This window comes from Coregonus lavaretus (genome assembly GCF_964263955.1).
Source record: "Coregonus lavaretus genome assembly, chromosome: 20".
Lineage (NCBI taxonomy): Eukaryota > Metazoa > Chordata > Actinopteri > Salmoniformes > Salmonidae > Coregonus > Coregonus lavaretus.
In genome coordinates, this window is record NC_140007.1 from 17,810,809 (window position 1) to 17,833,643 (window position 22,835).

The following is a 22,835-nucleotide window of genomic DNA, read 5'->3' on the forward strand; positions in this document are numbered from 1 at the left end:
GAGAGAGAGAGAGATGGGGAGAGAGAGAGAGATGGGGAGAGAGAGAGACAGGGAGAGAGAGAGAGAGACGGGGAGAGAGAGAGACGGGGAGAGAGAGAGAGAGAGAGAGAGAGAGAGAGACAGGGAAAGAGAGCGAGAGAGAGAGAGATAGGTAGGGATGGCCCAGAACTAGGTCAGGCCTTGCCATCATCGATGAGCACAGCGCTTCAAAAATAATGAACCCACAAGGTGGAAGTAATGCTAACGAGCGTATACATGTAATATTTACAGAGTGCTAATGGTAGAATGTTGCTGTCTTTTCATCTTGGCTTGCGTGATTGTTCAATGCTATATTTGAAAATTATAGGCTGCATTGAATAAACCCTTTGATGGATGGGGTAATATGACTGCCATAATATCTACTATCCTACTATGGAACATCTAGGAGGCTGAATGTCCTTAATCCTTATTTCCTCTTGCATATCAACACAACAATCCCACAGACCTGGCTTCAAACATTATTTACAATCATTACAAATACTTTATCTGGGTTTGTTTGAGTTGGCCTGGCACAATGGAACCAATAGAGTAGTTCCTAAAGTGCTAACCTTTGGTACTCCAGTCAGGCTAAAGCAAACACTAAAAGTATTTGAAGATTTCAAATAGTATTCGAACCCAGGTCTGCTATCCCACCATTACACTTAAGAATCCATTCCCCTTGGTGGGCTAGCCAAAGTTGAAACACTTCAGACACCTTGCATAGGCCTACATTACATTACTTCACATTTTACCGTGCAGCATAGGCCTACTGCTGAATTGCAGTAGGAAAACAAATAGGCTGATCAATCAGGCCACTCAACTGGGTTGTAATAGAGGCACCAATCAGAAAAAAGGACTGAAGAACTGAAGGCGTTATGGCGACAAGTTGAATGAAGTAAAGTGTTACTGAAATCTCAATCACAGGCGAGGTGGTCTCTGAACCATTAACATTGGTGGCTACAATGTGTCGCAGTGTACCATGGTAGAATTAAAATCTTTTGACAGTGATTTATTTTTTGTCAATTTATATAAGACAATCTATAAAGAGCGAGTGTACGATACTTGTGACTTTAAAAGCTTTTGCCAGTACAGTACACTAACGCTCTAAAAATAATTATCTAACCGAGCGGAATTAACAAGCACTGCTCAGCCATTCTGTGAAGAAAGGGGTGCGGTGGAGGGGCTCATGCAATATGCATGTCTGTTTGAGCACCCTACTCCTCCATCTTCCCCTTCTCTTTCTGTGCAATTAACTGAAGGTCCTCGCCAACTTCAACCTGAAACAATTCCTGAAACAATGTGTGACTGAATTTTGAGAGGGACCAACCGGTCACAAATAAAAGAAAAAAATTAATAATAAATAAAAATGTTATATTGTACACACACAAACACATACACAATCACACAGACACACACCCACACAGCCGTAAGCCCATAAAGAGCGCAGCCCGTGGCCATGGCGACACATGCTCTGTTGTGGTTAGATAAGGAGAAACAGGGCCTCTTCCTGGGTCCTACTGCTCTATCCTAACCACACAGACTGAGCTGCACCAGCACTGCTAGGTCACATCCACCAACAGTGCCTCAAATCCACCTTTTGTTTTCTCCTCTCTACCACACAATTCATTTGCACATGAAAATATGTATTTCTATACATATTTTAGAGATGCACTACATGTCCAAAGGTATGTGGACACCTGCTCGTCGAACATCTCATTCCAAAATCCTGTGCATTAATATGGAGTTGGTCCCCCTTTACTGCTATAACAGCCTCCACTCATCTGGGAAGGCTTTCCACTAGATGTTGGAACATTGCTGCGGGGACTTGCTTCCATTCAGCCACAAGAGCATTAGTGAGGTCAGGCACTAATGTTGAGCGATTAGGCCTGGCTCGCAGTCGGCGTTCCAATTCATCCCGAAGGTGTTCGATGGGGTTGAGGGCAGAGCTCTGTGCAGGCTAGTCAAGTTCTTCCACACCGATCTCGACAAACCATTTCTGTATGGACCTCGCTTTGTGCATGGGGACATTGTCATGCTGAAACAGGAAGGGCCTTCCCCAAACTGTTGCCACAAAGTTGGAAGCACAGAATCGTCTAGAATGTCATTGTATGCTGTAGCGTTAAGATTTCACTTCACTGGAACTAAGGGGCCTAGCCCAAACCATGAAAAATAGCTCCAGACCATTATTCCTCCTCCACCCAACTGTACAGTTGGCACTATGCATTCGGGCAGGTAGCGTTCTCCTGGCATCCGCCAAACCCAAATTCGTCCGTCGGACTGCCAGATGGTGAAGATTGATTCATCACTCCAGAGAACGCATTTCCACTGCTCCAGAGTCCAATGGCTGCGAGCTTTACACCACTCCAGCCGACGCTTGGCATTGTGCATGGTGATCTTACGCTTGTGTGCGACTGCTTGGCCATGGAAACCCATTTCATGAAGCTCCCAACGAATAGTTAGTTGCTGAAGTTGCTTCCAGAGGCAGTTTGGAACTCGATAGTGAGTGTTGCATCCGAGGACAGGTGATTTTTACGTGCTACGCGCTTCAGCACTCGGCAGTCCCGTTCTGTGAACTTGTGGCCTTCTACCTCGCGGCTGAGCCGTTGTTGCCCCTAGATGTTTCCACTTCACAATAACAGCCCTTATAGTTGACCGGGGTAGCTCTAGCAGGGCAGAAATTTGATGAACTGACTTGTTGGAAAGGTGGCATTCTATGACGGTGCCACGTTGAAAGTCACTGAGCTCTTCAGTAAGGCCATTCTACTGCCAATGCGTGTCTATGTACATTGCATGGCCGTGTGCTCGATTTTATACACCTGTCAGCAACGGGTGTGGCTGAAAAAGCAGAATCCACTCATTTGAATGGGTGTCCACATACCTTTGTATATATAGTGTATGATCATCTCTATAATTAGCACTCCACACGAGCTAGTAGGGTGAGTATCAAATTGTGTGGCATTATACCTGAATCCCACTACAATACTACAAACTCTCTGTTTTGCAGTCTCATTAGCTAACCTTAGGGCCAAACTACTAGCAGTAAGCAAGGTATCAGGTAGGCCTAATGCTCCAAAACACTGACTTGAAGACAACAAGATTCAACTCTATGACAATAAATACAGAGTCAGAGAGTATATATTCTGTTGGTAGCGTTATTTGGTTGAGGAATCGATGTAAAGTCGTGGTCAAAAGTTTTGAGAATGACACAAGTATTGGTCTTCACAAAGTTTACTGCTTCAGTGTTATGAGATATTTTTGTCAGTTGTTACTATGGTATACTGAAGTATAATTACAAGCATTCCATAAGTGTCAAAGGCTTTTATTGACAATTACATTAAGTTTATGCAAAGAGTCAATATTTGCAGTGTTGACCCTTCTTTTTCAAGACCTCTGCAATCTACCCTGGCATGCTGTCAATTAACTTCTGGGCCACATCCTGACTGATGGCAGCCCATTCTTGCATAATCAATGCTTGGAGTTTGTCAGAATTTGTGGGTTTTGGTTTGTCCACCTGCCTCTTGAGGATCGACCACAAGTTCTCAATGGGATTAAGGTCTGGGGAGTTTCCTGGCCATGGACCCAAAATGTCGATGTTTTGTTCCCCGAGCCACTTAGTTATCAATTTTGCCTTATGGCAAGGTGCTCCATCATGCTGGAAAAGACATTGGTCGTCACCAACCTGTTCTTGGATGGTTGGGAGAAGTTGCTCTCTGAGGATGTGTTGGTACCATTCTTTATTCATGGCTGTGTTCTTAGGCAAAAATGTGAGTGAGCCCACTCCCTTGGCTGAGAAGCAACCCCACACATGAATGGTCTCAGGATGCTTTACTGTTGGCATGACACAGGACTGATGGTAGCGCTCACCTTGTCTTCTCCGGACAAGGTGTTTACCGGATGCCCCAAACAATCGGAAAGGGGATTCATCAGAGAAAATTACTTTACCCCAGTCCTAAGCAGTCCAATCCCTGTACCTTTTGCAGAATATCAGTCTGTCCCTGATGTTTTTCCTGGAGAAGTGGCTTCTTTGCTGCCCTTCTTGACACCAGGCCATCCTCCAAAAGTCTTCGCCTCACTGTGCGTGCAGATGCACTCACACCTGCCTGCTGCCATTCCTGAGCAAGCTCTGCACAGGTGGTGCCCTGATCCCGCAGCTGAATCAACTTTAGGAGACGGTCCTGGCGCTTGCTGGACTTTCTTGGTCGCCCTGACGCCTTCTTCACAACAATTGAACCTCTCTCCTTGAAGTTCTTGATGATCCGATAAATGGTTGATTTAGGTACTAGCAGCAATATCCTTGCCTGTGAAGCTCTTTTTGTGCAAAGCAATGATGACGGCACATGTTTCCTTGCAGGTAACCATGGTTAACAGAGGCAGAACAATGATTTCAAGCACCACCCTCCTTTTAAAGCTTCCAGTCTGTTATTCTAACTCAATCAGCATGACAGAGTGATCTCCAGCCTTGTCATCGTCAACACTCTCACCTGTGTTAACGAGAGAATCACTGACATGATGGCAGCTTGTCCTTTTGTGGCTGGGCTGAAATGCAGTGGAAATGTTTTTTTGGGGATTAAGTTCATTTTCATGGCAAAGAGGGACTTTGCAATTAATTGCAATTCATCTGATCACTCTTCATGACATTCTGGAGTATATGCAAATTTCCATTATCAAAACTGAGGCAGCAGACTTTGTGAAAATTAGTATTTGTGTCATTCTCAAAACGTTTGACCACGACTGTAGTTCTAACTCATAGAACTAGGGGCAGATGAATTACCAGGACGTGTACTCCGAGCATGCGCTGACCAACTGGCAAGTGTCTTCACTGAAATTTTCAACATGTCCCTGACTGAGTCTGTAATACCAACATGTTTCAAGCAGACCACCATAGTCTCTGTGCCCAAGAACACTAAGATAACCTGCCTAAATGACTACTGACCCATAGCACTCACTTCTGTAGCCATGAAGTGCTTTGAAAGGCTGGTCATGGCTCACATCAACACCATTATCCAATTTGCATACCGCCCCAACAGATCCACAGATGATGCAATCTCTATTGCACTCCACACTGCCCTTTCCCACCTGGACAAGAGGAACACCTATGTGAGAATGCTGTTCATTGACTACAGCTCAGCGTTCAACACCATAGTGCCCTCAAAGCTCATCACTAAGCTAAGGACCCTGGGACTAAACACCTCCCTCTGCAACTAGATCCTGGACTTCCTGACGGGCCGCCCCCAGGTGGTAAGGGTAAGTAACAACACATCTGCCACGCTGATCCTCAACACGGTGGCCCCTCAGGGCTGCGTGCTCAGTCCCCTCCTGTACTCCCTGTTCACCCATGACTGAATGGCAAGGCACGACTCCAACCCCATCATTAAGTTTGCTGACGACACAACAGTGGTAGGCCTGATCACCGACAACGATGAGACAGCCTATAGGGAGGATGTCATAGACCTGGCCGTGTGGTGCCAGGATAACAACCTCTCCCTCAACGTGATCAAGACAAAGGAGATGATTGTGGACTACAGGAAAGAAAAAGAGGACTGAGCACGCCCCCATTCTCATAGACGGGGCTGTAGTGGAACAGGTTGAGAGCTTCAAGTTCCTTGGTGTCCACATCACCAACAAACTATCATGGTCCAACATACCAAGACAGTCGTGAAGAGGGCACGACAAAGCCTACTCCCCCTCAGGAGACTGAAAAGATTTGGCATGGGTCCTCAGTTCCTCAAAACGTTCTACAGCTGCACCATCGACAGCATCCTGACTGGTTGCATCACTGCCTGGTATGGCAACTGCTCAGCCTCCGACCGCAAGGCACTACAGAGGGTAGTGCGTACGGCCCAGTACATCACTGGGGCCAAGCTTCCTGCCATCCAGAACCTCTATTCCAGGCGGTGTCAGAGGAAGGCCCTAAAAATTGTCAAAGACTCCAGCCACCCTAGTCATACACTGTTCTCTCTGCTACCAAACAGCAAGCGGTACCGGAGCGCCAAGTCTAGGTCCAAATGCTTCTTAACAGCTTCTACCCCCAAGCCATAAGACTCCTGAACAGCTAATCATGGCTACCCGGACTATTTGCATTGTCCCCCCCACCCCACCCCCTCTTTTACGCTGCTGCTACTATATGTTTATTATCTTTGCATAGTCACTTTAACTCTACCCACATGTACATATTACCTCAATTACCTGGATGAACCTGTGCCCCCGCACATTGACACTGTACCGGTACCCCCTGTATATAGCCTCCCTACTGCTGCTCTTTAATTATTTTTTACTTATCTATTCTTTACTTAACACTTATATTTCTTAAAACTGCATTGTTGTTTAAGGGATTGTAAGTAAGCATTTCACTGTAAGGTTGTTGTATTCGGTGCATGTGGCAAATACAATTTGATTTGATTTGATAAAAGAATACTATCCTCATTCTAAAATACTAATAATTTAAAGAGCAAAAGAAGGATGACCAACTATGGAGGAATGTTTTCACTGCAAATATGTAAAAAGAAAATGACAGCCGGCTGAGATGGCTGTCATCCATCCACTTGCTGTTGCAGTCGAACCACCACAACACAGCCGAGGTTGAACAATAGATAGATTGAAAGAGAGATTGAAGAGAAAGGCGCTGTGGAATGGGGTTTGGTGGGGTGGCGTCTTGTTTTCACTGCGAGCGCATACAATAGGATAAACATCTCCCATTCAAGCAATGCTCACAGGTCAATAGTTGAAAGAAAGATGGAATCAGTTTTTAGACATGTTTTTTCTTTTTGCCCCGATTTGATTTGGCCACTATGACCATTTTCAACTCCAAGCTTTTCAACTCACTCCCATTATAAAAATAATCATTTCAAAATACTGACAGATAGAGTTTGGAGTTACTGCCACATGGCCACTATTGTAGAGCCAATGTTAAGACAATAGTAGAGAAAAATATATTCAAAACACAAGGGCTAGACAAGATTGAAGCATAAAGAGGAATCTAATTCAAATTTACTGCCATAGTATAACAAAAAGTCTCATCAGCCCACAATAGGGGAAATGAAATAGCTTTATAATAAATACTGTTTATACGCAGTGAGTCTTCTTGGTCTATATGTTTGCAAGTCTTTTATGTGTGTGAGGGTGCATGCATCTGTTGTGTGCTTCTTCATGAGCTTGAGTGTCTGTTGCTTTGACAGTGTGAACAAGGATGTGTGTATGCACTCACTAACTGTAAGTCGCTCTGGATAAGAGCGTCTGCTAAATGACTAAAATGTAAATGTAAATGTATACATGAGAGAAAGTTTGTGAGCATGTGAGTAAAAGAGCCCTCATAAAACGTCCTCCTGAGTCCCCTGGAAAATGTGTTCCACCCAAACTGTCGTCTCCCATCCAGCCACTACGGCCTCTGACAGCCCACCTATTAACCTGTGTCGGGGAAAACACCAAATATAATTAGCCTGCCACTTTAGTTTTAGCATGAACAGGGGATAAGAGGTCTTCCTTAGGTTCAACTGTGTTAGCTCATATACTGTAGTGTTGGCTAACCTATGAACTGTCAGAACCCTAAACATGAGCATGCACAGGGTAACAAGTGGAGAGGTAGACAAGCACTGAACACAGACAAACGCAAATGCTGCATGCATGGACACATGGACACACAAACACACGCTGACACACAAACAAACAAAAGGTATATCTACTGCACCCATCCACCAGCAAATTACACCAAAGAGCATACTGTACTGTAGACACACAGATACACATTCAAATGTAACGGTAAGGTGCAGCCATGGAGGGGGAAGGGGATGGTGTGTGTGTGGGGGGGGGGTGTCTGCCATTTCTTTGTTTGTGTGTGTGCTTGTGGGTGTATGTGTGTGTGCACATGTGTGTGCACGTTTGTGTACGCGTCTACACGTGTGTGTGTGTGTGTGTGTGTGTGTGTGCACGCCCGCGCGTGTGTGTGTGAGGGTTCTCTGGCGGGGTAGAGGATGTAGAGCAGAACCCACTTTTAACTGAATCTGGCAAACAGCGATGGGGAGATAAAGGGCAGAGTGAATGTCACATTACCCCAGCTCTTTGCCTCGGCTCGCCGCAACATCAGATAACGTCAGTAGGGGGAAAAAACTTTGGGTTTTCTCTAGCATATAATTGGTTATCTGAATGCAATCTACTGCTCTCGTGCCTCCCTGCACCATATTAACTTATGAAAGAGAAAAGGGATATAATGAAGAGAGGAAAAAAAGCACAGCTGAAGTTTTGACTGTTCTGGCAGTGACAAAAATAAATCATTCCCAGCAAGGGAAACGTATCAGTCTATTTACATCTCGGGCTGTTCTTTTCTTCCTGCATGGTTCCGTGTGAAAACAACCGAGAACAACCATGGGGGAAACATAAGGGATGGTTTGAGTGTATGGAGTCTGGATGAGTACAGAGCAGTGTGAGTGTGTACTTTAAATATATATAATTGGGAGCACAAGAACAATATAAACATACTCTCAGCTTCCAGTGAGATGTACTACAAAATATACACAGCCGTATAGAACGTCACGAAGACCCTAAAGGTGGCTTTGAGAAATCCCTACATATGTTTATGACCATGATATCCTATTACATTTATAATAGACAATAGGTTTGGGCGGTATACCGTATATAGCATATACCAGGGTATTTGGAAATATCCACTGGATGGTTTTTCATTACCGTTAATACCGTTGAAACTATTTATTTTAAGTTCGTTTTTTATAAATGTGAATATTTGTAAATACTTTTTAAGTAAATACCTGCAGTCAACTTGTGCAATACATTAGGAGATAAAGAAGATTGTGTTCTTAATTTCACCTGTCACATAATTTTTCATTATGAAACTTACCGGTAGTCCCCAGTCACATGGTGTTTGTTTACAAGCACACAACAACGAAGACCGGAGCCTTGTGAGACACAAGGTCGGTATGAAGGTATGACAATCTAGATACCACCCAAGCCTAATAGACAACATAAGTAGAACATACACCCAAGAGCAAATTAGCTAACCTGCTCCTTGTTCAATATGGTAAATAAATAAATGTTGTATGCCTCTGGGTTTGCATGTTGGCATGCTGGAGGACCACCAATGTGCTAACTCTAGAGTCTAGAGAGCGTTAATTCATGGATCACAACCTTCTGAACCTACAAGGGGCTTAGTACCAACCCCTTTGGGAACACCCACTGGGGCTTTAGCATACAGGAAGGAGGTTCGGGGGCCTTAGCCATATCTCACCCCAGTAGTGGGCAGTCTTTTCCCAGTTGGGTTGGAGCCTGGGGGTGGGGTACCGTGGAGGAGGTGAACACCTCTTCCACCCGCACCGTACCGGGCCTGTGGTGAGAGAGACAGGAGGGAGAGAGAGAACAGAAGGACGGGGAGGAAAGGCGAGGGAAGCTCTTTAGATCGGAGTTACAAGCAGGGCATTTTCAAAAGGAACATATCTAGCCCCAAAAATATCCTCCCCTCTCTCACCCTTCCCTCCCAACGCGTGCAGGGGGAGCCGAGGGGTAATGACATGGGTCTCAAACAGTGGTTCTATACAGTGCTGCGCTGCACGGGGAAGAATGGAGCTTAATGAGCTGACATCCTCCTCCACCCCCTTACCGCCCTATTCCCGTACCCCCCAACCCCAAGAAAAGTGTCGGGTTGAACACTGGCACAGAGCCAAGGCTTTGGAGACTAGGGAAGAGTCATGGAGCTCCCAGGCCTCATAGTAGTGGCTGTCTGACCAAACTGGAGCAGTCTATATGGCTTAGGCTGAATGACGGGAAAGAGGGTTCACTGTGAACTGTAAATAGAGAGGATACGTAATCGAACGTACAGTACCAGTGAAAAGTTTGGACAAACCTACTCATTCAAGGGTTTTTCTTTATTTTTATTATTTTTTACATTGTAGAATAATAGTGAACACACCAAACTATGAAATAACACATATGGAATCATGAAGTAACCCCAAAAGTGTTCAACAAATCAAAATATATTTTATATTTGAGATTCTTCAAATAGCCACCCTTTGCCTTGATGAAAGCTTTGCACACTCTTGGCATTCTCTCAACCAGCTTCATGAGGTAGTCACCTGGAATGCATTTCAATTAACAGGTGTGCCTTCTTAAAAGTTAATTTGTGGAATTTCTTTCCTTCTTAATGCGTTTGAGCCAATCAGTTGTGTTGTGATAAGGTAGGGGGGTATACAGAAGATAGCCCTATTTGGTAAATAGACCAAGACCATATTATGGCAAGAACAGCTCAAATAAGCAAAGAGAAACAACAGTCCATCATTACTTTAAGACATGAAGGTCAGTCAATATGGAACATTTCAAGAACTTTGAACGTTTCTTCAAGTGCAGTCGCAAAAACCATCAAGCGCTATGATGAAACTGGCTCTCATGAGGACCGCCACAGGAACGGAAGACCCAGAGTTACCTCTGCTGCAGAGGATAAGTTCATTAGAGTTACCAGCCTCAGAAATTGCAGCCCAAATAAATGCTTCACATAGTTCAAGTAACAGACACATCTCAACATCAACTGTTCAGAGGGGAATGTGTGAATCAGGCCTTCATGGTCGAATTGCTGCAAAGAAACCACTACTAAAGGACACCAATAAGAAGAAGAGACCTGCTTGGTCCAAGAAACACGAGCAATGGACATTAGACCAATGGAAATTTGTCCTTTGGTCTGGAGTCCAAATTGGATATTTTTTGTTCAAACCGGCATATCTTTGTGAGACGCGGTGTGGGTGAACGGATGATCTCCGCATGTGTAGTTACCACTGTAAAGCATGGAGGAGGAGGTGTTATGGTGTGGGGGTGCTTTGCTGGTGACACTGTCTGTGATTTATTTAGAATTCAAGGCACATTTAACCAGCATGGCTACCACAGCATTCTGCAGCGATACGCCATCCCATCTGGATTGAGCTTAGTAGGACTATCATTTGTTTTTCAACAGGACAATGACCCAACACACCTCCAGGCTGTGTAAGGGCTATTTTACCAAGAAGGAGAGTGATAGAGTGCTGCATCAGATGACCTGGCATCCACAATCCCCCAACCTCAACCCAATTGAGATGGTTTGGGATGAGTGCTCAGCATATGTGGGAACTCCTTCAACACTGTTGGAAAAGCATTCCAGGTGAAGCTGGTTGAGAGAATTCCAAGAGTGTGCAAAGCTGTCATCAAGGTAAAGGGTGGCTATTTGAAGAATCTGAAATATAAAATATATATTGATTTGTTTAACACTTTTTGGGTTACTACATGATTCCATATGTGTTATTTCATAGTTTTGATGTCTTCACTATTATTCTACAATGTATTTTTTTTGTGTAAAAATTAAGAAAAACCCTTGAATGTGTGTCCAAACGTTTGACTGGTAGTGTACGTACAAAAACACACACATACAACAGAACACATACACAAAAACTCACACATGAGAACAAACACCACACTCGGACGCAAAAACATGTACACACACACACACACAACCAAACCCACAAAAACAGACATGAGAACACACACTACACACTCACAGACACACACATGGTCCTACAATCACACACACACACAACCACCGCACATGCACACACCAACACGTTTCAGAATGTATGCACACCTCTTAGCACCACACTTACGCACATCTACCAACACAACACTGCTTTGCTGTAAAGCAGTTAGGAACACAATTAGTGAAGCCAAGGCACACATACCGAAACCCGGGCCTCAAAACGTGGTGTGGCTGTGGCCTATCACCTTAAAGGACACTGCAAAATCAATCAAGGCATTGACAGCTCCCCCATTTCTCGTTTGTCACATGGTTCGTGGGTGAATAAAATGTTAAATAAAGTCTCAGCAGCCTTTTATGTTGCATCACCGGAAACTGAAGATGCCTCCCCCACATTGGTACTACTGAGACTCAATGCAAAAGTACTGTGGTGATAGAAAGAGAGAGAGAGAGAGAGAGAGAGAGAGAGAGAGAGAGAGAGAGAGAGAGAGAGAGAGAGAGAGAGAGAGAGAGAGAGAGAGAGAGAGAGAGAGAGAGAGAGAGGAGAAAAAGAACCAGAGGCAAAGAGAGGTTAAACCTTCATAAAACTGATATGGGTTCGCAAATGTGTTAGCTAATGTAAACAAACTCCATTTGATCCTCTCTGAGGTAAAAACTAAAAGAAAAAAAGACGCTGCTTCACTCAGCGTTGGCAGAGGGTAGATGTGTTTGTTTGCCAGTGAGGCTTCCCCTAGGAGAGCTGGCGCGTGAGCCCTGGTTACTCATCTACCGGTCTGTCGCCAGCCTGGCTCAATGAGGAGCTCCATTACCCCCTATTGGGCGAACAAGTGGATCAATCCAAGTGGGGCCCAAAATGGAAATCACATTTTTAAGAAACTCTTCAAATACAATTTATTTTAACCTTTGAAGAAGGTTTTACTTGCAATGTTTGTATGATACGGTTATTTCTCATTATTTGAATGCACTTATTGTAGGTCTCTATGAACAAGAGAGTCTCCTTTATAACTAAAATATAAATGTTTAAAATAATGGGTGTAGATAGAAATGTAGAAGGCACCGGAGATAAAGTATATACCAAGCTATCCGCCGTACTAGAAAAGGCGAGACAGAGGGAAACATCTAATTTTATCAATTTGAAACAATATGGAGCTGATTGGGTAGTTATTAACGCCCATAGCGAATCTTTCTAGTGAGTAATTTGTCGGAGGGTTGTACAATTTTTATAATCCTAACTGGAAAGCCCTAGGAACACAAACTTTTTAAAATAATAAGAGGCTAATTTCACCTTGGTGCTACACTATCCAAGCCGCTCAATTATTTACAGTTAATGAATATTGCCTCGGGTCACATTTCTTTCAAAGTATCAAAGATCCCACTGAGACAGTGAATCATCTCTGTAAAATACTTCAGTTGACTGGTTCAATTATATCCAGTTTAGCAAGTATGACTAACACTAGCAGATGTTCGCTTCCATCTCATCTCTTTTCCATAACAGACCTTGGTACAAATCAGGGTTGTTCTCAATTCAGAATTGAATTGAGAATGCCTGAAATTCCAGTTCAATTCTTGAATTTGAATTCAATTTGAAAACAGGATACAGAATTGCAATTTGAATATCAGTTAAAGGAAATATATTTGAATTCTGTGAAATTCAAATGCTTCTTCTATTCTATATTAGGTGTAATCTATACAAATATACACTGAGTATACAAAACATTAAGAACATCTGCTCTTTCCATGACATAAACGGACCAGGTGACTCCAGGTGAAAGGTATGATCCCTTATTGATGTCACTTGTTAAATCCACTTCAATCAGTGTAGATGAAGGGGAGGAGACAGGGTTTTTATGCCTTGAGACATGGATTGTGTATGTGTGCCATTCAGAATGTGAATGGGCAAGACAAAAAATGTAAGTGCCTTTGTAGTAGGTGCCAGGCCACCGGTTTGTGTCAAGAACTGCAACGCTGCTGGGTTTTTCGCTCTTAACAGTTTCCTGTGTGTATCAAGAATGGTCCACCACACCAGCCAACTTGACACAACTGTGGGAAGTATTGGAGTCAACATGGGCCAGCATCCCTGTGGAACGCTATCAACACCTTGTAGAGTCCATGCCCTGATGAATTGAGTATATTAGGAAGGTGTTCCTAATGTTTGGTATACTCAGTGTACATTTTGTGCATAAAACATGTCGTTATATAAATGCATATAAAATATTGTTGAAACAATTGATTTTCTAGACAAACTCACTAAAAATGAATGATCAAGGAAAAAATAAACCTGTATGCAAATATTCTATTATATTTCATTAATTACTTAAATTTAGTTCAATATGGGGAAAATACTACTTTTCCCAGAATGCATTAGTTTAACCCTCAAGTTTTTTTGTTTAGTTTTTTTGTCATTTAGGCGACTTACAGGAGTTGACCCTAAATCCTACAAAAAGAAGCCAAACAAATGAAATGGTTGGTGGAAGTTTAATTGGCTATTCTAAGCACTAAGGTTAAAAGAGAATATGAACATTGTTTCCAGAGAAAAGTGATATATTCTTTGGTGTCTGGAAGTTTGACCTGTCAGATTCAATGAAACTCTCACGTTCTATGACTGAGTGAAATGTCTTTGAATCGCACTGAATTAAATTCTACTTCCTGTCACTCAAACTCAAATTTTACATCCTGTGCGGTGGCCAATTCAATTGGAATTTCAACTCATGAGTTGAATGGGAGTCAATTCCAAAAATCTGAATTAAGCATAACCTTGGCACACATACTATTTGAAATCATTTCAAATACTTTTTCTGTGCTTTATTGAGATTGCGTGGCTTATTCGACCAATAGAACAATCCCAATGACCATAACAACTTCAATTAAGTGGTCCTCTGTAGCTCAGCTGGTAGAGCATGGCGCTTGTAACGCCAAGGTAGTGGGTTCGATCCCCGGGACCACCCATACACAAAAATGTATGCACGCATGACTGTAAGTCGCTTTGGATAAAAGCGTCTGCTAAATGGCATATTATATTATATTATTATATTAATTAGAGAGGAATCCAGCTCCCCGTGGACCAATGAAGTGAATGATACTGTAATGTCTTACAGGCTACATTCCTTTGGGGACCCTGCTGCTCTCTTCACTGAAGTTTTGTAATATGTTTGCAATGTGCAAAACGTCATAATAATGAGTGACAAAGTTATGTCAGTAGGACTGGGCGGTATACCGGTATTGATGCACGGTCCGGTTTGGGTTTTTACTTTACTTTCTATAACGGTATTTGAATGTTTGGTTTGTTAAATGTGATACGCTGTGTGTAATATCCATTTTTATAGTTTACTTCGCTACTTGACCTAGCCCCGCCCCCTGTCACTCAAGGAGTGCATTTGTTGTTCCTCGCCCACGAGACACTTGCGTTCAGTCTGTATGATCAATGCAGCACATGCAACAATGTTGATGACAAGATGCTGTTTTCACTTTGCTTCTTAATATAAATCCACTAGCGTTCGATAATTACACTATTAGTTTATGTTTCTTACATCTGCAAACAGCTAGTTTGTATTTTCTTAGCAAGTTGGGCCTAAATCTTGTTCGCCGCTAATGCTAATCGCTAGCTAGCTAATACATGTACTGAGTCAGAGCAAACATAATTAGCTATACAGCCTGATAATACCAGTGATGGTGTAGACCTAAATCAGCATATTGTTTGTACAACAGTATATTCTAAATCAAAGAGGGATACGCAAAGAAAGAATATGTTCTTCTTCTCCTTTTGTGGGTTTTATGGTGGACTACAACCCAAAAAGGTGTATTGCCGCCACCAACTGGCCGGGTTGAAAAAACAAGGTACAAATCAAATGCATACGTGATAGGGAAAACTAACTTAATCCACCCAAATAAAAATAGTTAATTGACAAATCCAAAATAAAACTCCCACTTCTTCCTTCCTTCAAATCTCCATATCTCTCTTTTCAGGCTCTAGGGCCTGAGAGAGTGGTACGGCTTGTGACAATACACCATGCAACTCCTCCGCTGAGAAATCATTCAGTCCCAGGAGCCGCTCCGCCGCATCCACAATGATATCTATTTTCCTGGACCTCCACTACACCTTAGCAGTGCCATTAATCACCATAGCTATAAAGGCCACAAAGTCCATCTACTTGACCTTTAAAATATCTGGGTCCTGCTGGTGAAAGGTAACCCCGGCAGCCTGCAGTGAAGGCTTATCCGCCACCATGGACTCTTCAGGAGCACCATTCAAAACCTCAATCCTTTTAACAGCCGCTGCATATGAAATGCTTTGGACAGCCCTGACTTTGGCCACCTCATTCTCTTTCACCCTTGTCGGGCATTCCAAAGACATGGCTTCATGGTTCCCACCACAATTGCAACATGTCACATTTTCAGCACTTTTAAAATACATGACATGATCTTTTCGACAACTTCTCCCTTCTGCAAACACTTGAAACATGTCCAAAAGCTTTACAGTCATCACACTGCATTGGTCTTGGGATAAATGCTCAGACTCTGTAGTTTATATACCTCAAACTGCACTTGAGTAGGGAGAGACTCCATATCAAAAAACTAAATAACTGATAGAATCTTCACTTTTTAATCATTCACCACCCGATTCATCCGATGTGCATCAATCACTTCAGGAATATATTTCATCTCTTCAACATCGACTTCCCACGAGACTCCAGATATTACCCCCTTGAGGAGTGCCCTGTTCCGAAGAGACACACACGACACGTCAAACTTCTCAAATCGGGTGAGATGCAACACACGTTCCTTCTGATCCTCAGAACTACAAAAAATCAAAACAAGCCCGCCTCTCGTGATCCTCATAGCCTTCACTTTACCCAGCACTCTCTCCACCAGTTTGGATATCTCAAATGGATTATTCAAGATTGGTAATCCGATCAGCTGCTCCTCATTAACAAACCGTACTCCTACAAGATATGAAGGGACATTTTCAGCACTGTACACTACTTTGCTCCGTTTTCCATTCCTTTGGACAATATTCAAATTCTCCTTGATTCTACCGCCATTAGATTCACAAACCACATCAGCGTCCACTTCCATAATCTTTGACGCATGAAATGGTAAATGGTCAAACCGTGTCAGGGAACCACAGTGAGTCTATGCAGTTTATGCTCATCAAGTCTCCTCAGGTACCCGTGGTGTTGGGGTTTTCATGGCTCCAGCGACACAATCCCCTTATCAACTGGACTACTTGTGCTATTATGGGCTGGAGTCCGTTCTGCCACATTCATTGCCTGAAGTCAGCGCAGCCTGCCCCGGGAAGTCTTCCTGTGGCCTCGGAAGAAGCCTCGGACCTCTCCGCCGTTCCTGCGGAGGAGTACCAGGACCTACGGGAGGTTTTCAGCAAGGCCCGTGCCTCTTCACTTCCTCCACATCGACCCTACGACTGCGTGATCAACCTTCTCCCTACACCACCCCAGGGACGGCTGTATTCTGTTGGGTCCAGAGACCAAGGCGATGGAAACGTACATTGAGGAATCCCTGGCTTCAGGGTGTATTCGTCCTTCTGCCTCCCCCACCGGAGTGGGTTCTTCTTTGTGGAAAAGAAGGACAAAACCCTGCGCCCGTGCATCGACTACCGGGGCCTTAATGACATCACGGTCAATAACCGTTATCCGCTACCACTCATCGCCTCAGCTTCGTCACTGGTCACCCTCCATCAGATGGCTACACCACTATCCTTACGGTGGTGGATAGGTTTTCCAAACAGCCCATTTCATTCCTCTTCCCAACTTACCCTCAGCCAAGGAGACGGCCCAGCTCATGGTGCAGCACGTCTTCCGGATACATGGACTTCCGGTGGACATGGTCTCCGACCGCGGTACTCAGTTCTCGTCCTGGTTCTGGAAGGCGTTCTGCACACTTATTGGGTCATCGGCCTATCCTCTGGGTTTAACCCCCAGTCTAACGGCCAGTCGGAGCTAGCCATTCAGGACCTGGAAATGACTCTTCGCTGCCTCGTCTCCGCCAACCCTACCACCTGGAGCCAGCAACTTGTGTGGGTGAAATACGCCCACAACATACTTCCCTGCTCGGCCACAGGTCTATCGCCTTTCGAGTGTTCGATGGGATATCAGCCCCCGCTCTTCCCTGAGCAAGAGGTCAGCATACCCTCGGCCCAGATGTTCGTCCACCGCTGTCGCCGTACATGGAAGAGAGCCCAGTCTGCTCTTTTCAAGACCACCTCCAGGTATCGACGACAGGCGGACCGCCACCGGACCCCGGCTCCCCGATATCGTCTCGGGCAGAGGGTATGGCTGTCCACTCGGGATCTGTCCCTCCGGTTGGAGTCCCGCAAACTTTCCCCCCATTTTATCGGCCCTTTCCCCATCTCTAAGATTCTTAGCCCCTCTGCCGTTTGTCTTCTGTTGCCCCGAACCCTCCGTATACATCCTACTTTTCATGTGTCGAGAATTAAACTGTCTCACAGCCCTCTGTCTCTAGTCCCTGTTTTCTAGTCCTCCCGGTTCCGACCATTTGTCCCTGCCCAGACCCCGAGCCTGCCTGCCATCCTGTACCTATCTGACTCTGACCTGGTTTACGAACTTCTGCCTGCCCTGACCCCGAGCCTGCCTGCCGTCCTGTACCTCTCGGAATCGGACCTGGTTAAGAACCTCTGCCTATCCTCGACCTGCCCTTTGCCTGTCTCCTGTGGTTTAATAAACTACAGTGTATTGAACCTTCCGTCTCCTGTGTCTGCATCTGGGTCATATCCTGAGTCGTGTAACACGTAGTCGTGGGTGAACAGGGAGTACAGGAGGGGACTAAGCACACACCCCTGAGGGGCCCTCGTGGTAAAGATCAGCATGGCAGATGTGTTGTTGCCTACCCTTACCACCTGGGGGCGGCCCATCAGGAAGTCCAGGATCCAGTTGCAGAGGGAGGTGTTTAGTCCCAGGGTCCTTAGCTTAGTGGTGAGCTTTGTGGGCACTATGGTGTTGAACAATGAACTATAGTCAATGAACAGCATTCTCACATAGGTGTTCCTGTTGTCCAGGTGGGAAAGAGCAGTGTTGAATGCAATTGAGATTGCATCATCTATGGATCTGTTGGGGCGGTATGCGAATTGGAGTGGGTCTAGGGTTTCCGGGATGATGGTGTTGATGAGAGCCATGACCAGCCTTTCAAAGCACTTCATGGCTACAGACGTCAGTGCTACGGGTCGGTAGTCATTTAGGCAGGTTATCTTAGTGTTCTTGGGCACAGGGACTATGGTGGTCTGCTTGAAACATGTTGGTATTATAGACTCAGTCAGGGACATGTTGAAAATGCCGGTGAAGACACTTGCCAGTTGGTCAGCACATGCTCAGAGTACACGTCCTGGTAATCTGTCTGCCCTGCGGCCTTGTAAATGTTGACCTGCTTAAAAGTCTTACTCACATCGGCTATGGAGAGCGTGATCACATAGTCATCCGGAACAGCTGGTGCTCTCATGCATGCTTCAGTGTTGCTTGCCTCGAAGTGAGCATAGAAGTGATTTAGCTCGTCTGGTAGGCTTGTGTCACTGGGCAGCTCGCGGCTGTGCTTCCCTTTGTAGTCTGTAATAGTTTTCAAGCCCTCCCACATCCGACTAGCGTCAGAGCCAGTGTAGTATGATTCAATCTTAGTCCTGTATTGACTCTTTGCCTGTTTAATGGTTCGTCGGAGGGCATAGCTGGATTTCTTATAAGCGTCCGGGTTAGAGTCCCACTCCTTGAAAGCGGCAGCTCTACCCTTTAGCTCAGTGTGGATGTTGCCTGTAATCCATGACTTCTGGTTGGGGTATGTACGTACGGTCACTGTGGGGACGACGTCATCGATGTACTTATTGATGAAGCCAGTGACTGATGTGGTGTACTCCTCAATGCTATCTGAAGAATCCCAGAACATGTTCCAGTCTGTGCTAGCAAAACAGTCCTGTAGCTTAGCATCTGCGTCATCTGACAACTTTTTTATTAACCGAGTCACTCGTGCTTCCTGCTTTAGTTTTTGCTTATAAGCAGGAATCAGGAGGATAGAGTTATGGGCATATTTGCCAAATGGAGGGTGAGGGAGAGCTTTGTATGTGTCTCTGTGTGTGGAGTAAAGGTGGTCTAGAGTTTTTTGTCCTCTGGTTGCACATTTAACATGCTGGTAGAAATGAGGTAGAACGGATTTAAGTTTCCCTGCATTAAAGTCCCCGGCCACTAGGAGCGCTGCCTCTGGATGAGCGTTTTCCTGTTTAGTTATGGCCTTATACAGCTCATAGAGTGCAATCTTAATGCTAGCATTGGTTTGTGGTGGTAAATAGAAAGCTATGAAAAATATAAATGAAAACTCTCTTGGTAATTAGTGTGGTATACAGCTTATCATAAGGTACTCTCCTTCAGGTGAGCAAAACCTCGAGACTTCCTTAGTATTTGATTTTGTGCACCAGCTGTTGTTTACAAATATACACAGACCGCCACCCCTTGTCTTACCGGAGTCAGCCGTTCTATCCTGCCGATGTAGCGTATAGCCCGCTAGCTGTATGTTGTCCATGTCGTCGTTCAGCCACGACTCGTTGAAGAAAAAATCGTTGTCCAATACGAGGTGAGTAATCGTTGTCCTGATATCCAGAAGCTCGTTTTGGATATAAGAGACGATGGCAGAAACATTACGTCCAGAATCAATTACAAATAACGTGAAAAAACACACATAATAGTACAATTGGTTAGAGGGCTGTAAAACGGCAGCCATCTTCTCCGGCGCCATCGCCATATTAATTGAAAAACAGGGCTAATGTTGAAGTGCAGGTCCATGTAGAGTTCATTTCAGTAGTATATACACCTATAGTATAATACTATATATCATCTGAGTGATACCTTGGAATTTATAGGGGATAACTGACACAAGTGACTTGATGTGTGGGCATCATTCTTTAAACCCTGTTTGAATTAAAGGTTCTAAATACAGTACATTTTCTACAGTACCATTAAAATTATCATCACTGTTTGTGTGGGTATAATTTTTTAAACTCTGTAAATACTCAACATAAAAACAATTCCACAGTATCATCACAACTGTCATAACCATCATAACATTTGAAAAGGAGAATTCATTCAGTATGGTTTTGACCAAACTAGGTCCATTCCATGTCACGGTGATGTAACTATTTGCTTTGCAGTATAAAACTGCGCCACAGTGGAATTAAAGTGCAAAGAATCGCATTCCTAGACAGCTGGTAGTTGTAAATTCCTATCAGGGAAAAAAGAGGGAGGGTGTTACTTTGAAAGAAAACATATACTACCGTTCAAAAGTTTGGAGTCACTTAGAAATGTCCTTGTTTTCCATGAAAACATACATGAAATGAGTTTGAATAGGAAATATAGCAAAATGCATAGGAAATGTAGTCATTGACAAGGTTAGAAATAATGATTTTTAATATAAATAATAATTGTATCCTTCAGACTTTGCTTTCAAAGTCAAAGAATCCTCCATTTGCAGCAATTACAGTCTTGCAGACCTTTGGCATTCTAGTTGTCCATTTGTTGAGGTAATCTGAAGACATTTCACCCCATGCTTCCTGAAGCACCTCCCACAAATTGGATTGGCTTGATGGGCACTTCTTACGTACCATACAGTCAAGTTGCTCCCACAACAGCTCAATAGGGTTGAGATCCAGTGACTGTGCCACTCCATTATAGACAGAATACCAGCTGACTGCTTCTTCCCTAAATAGTTATTGTATAGTTTGGAGCTGTGCTTTGGGTCATTGTCCTGTTGTAGGAGGAAATTGGCTCCAATCAAGCGCCGTCCACAGGGTATGGCATGGCCTTTGCAAAATGGAGTGATAGCCTTCCTTCTTCAAGATCCCTTTTACCCTGTCCAAATCTCCCACTTTACCACCACCATAGCACCCCCAGACCATCACATTGCCTCCACCATGCTTGACAGATGGCATCAAGCACTCCTCCAGCATCCTTTCATTTGGTCTGTGTCTCACAAATGTTCTTCTTTGTGATCCGAACACCTCAAACTTCAATTCGTCTGTCCATAACACTTTTTTCCAATCTTCCTCTGTCCAGTGTCTGTGTTTTTTTGCACATCTTAATCTTTTATTTTTATTGTCCAGTCTGAGATATGGCTTTTTCTTTGCAACTCTGCCTAGAAGGTCAGCATCCCGGAGTCGCCTCTTCACTGTTGACGTTGAGACTGGTGTTTTGTGGGTACTACTTAATGAAGCTGCCAGTTGAGGACCTGTGAGGCGTCTGTTTCTCAAACTAGACACTCTAATGTATTTGTCCTCTTGCTCAGTTGTGCACCGGGGCCTCCCACTCCTCTTTCTATTCTGGTTAGAGCCAGTTTGCACTGTTCTGTGAAGGGAGTAGTACACAGCGTTGTACAACATCTTCAGTTTCTTGGAAATTTCTCGCATAGAATAGCCTTCATTTCTCAGAACAAGAATAGACTGACGAGTTTCAGAAGAAAGTTATTTGTTTCTGGCCATTTTGAGCCTGTAATCGAATCCACAATTGCTGATGCTCCAGATACTCAACTAGTCTCAAGAAGGCCAGTTTTATTGCTTCTTTAAATCAGCACAACAGTTTTCAGCTGTGCTAACATAATTGCAAAATTGCCTTTTAAAATGATAAAACTTGGATTAGCAAACACAACGTGACATTGAAACACAGGACTGATGGTTGCTGACAATGGGCCTCTTTACGCCTATGTAGATATTCCATTTTAAAAAATCAGCCGTTTCCAGCTACAATAGCCATTTACAACATTAACAATGCCTACACTGTATTTCTGATAAATTTGATGTTATTTTAATGGACCAAAGAAATTGCTTTTCTTTAGAAAACAAGGACATTTCTAAGTGACCAAAAAACATTTGAACGGTAGTGTATACTATTTTTTCATTTCAAACTGCTTTAGGGATTAGGGATTCAGATCTAGAAAAAAATGCATACAAATAATCCACCATTTGCAGGTTTTATATTTACAATGGAAACTCAAACGCCAAGCCCAGCACCCTCCTCTCAACCCTCCCCCAACAACACACACACACACCAACCTGCAGCCATCTGCACAGTTTGCTCTCTACAATCCTAGCAGAATACATTATTCATCACAAAACATCCCTTCACATCACAGAGATGCAGTCTCTATGTACAGTGAGAGAGAAGATTAAAGCATGTTTGATTTGGTTTTTGGGTAAAACAAGGTCGTCAGAGAGGGGTCTACCTGTTATAGCTAGTGGGCAAGATGAAAGTCACTGACAAGAAGGTTACTCCGCGAGTGCCCATAATGCACAATGGACGTGTGTGTGTGTGTACTTGACTACATT

General features: G+C 43.9%; 1 protein-coding gene across 1 annotated transcript in view; it reads right to left on the minus strand.

Moving 5' to 3' along the window:
- Positions 1 to 22,835, minus strand: part of LOC311147835 (TOX high mobility group box family member 2-like) — a 137,271-nt gene that overhangs the window by 66,757 nt on the left and 47,679 nt on the right. The window contains exon 2 of the mRNA XM_084184640.1: positions 9,254 to 9,349. Within this exon, the coding sequence (XP_084040766.1) occupies positions 9,254 to 9,349 (96 nt within the window). The remainder of the gene's footprint in view (positions 1 to 9,253; positions 9,350 to 22,835) is intronic.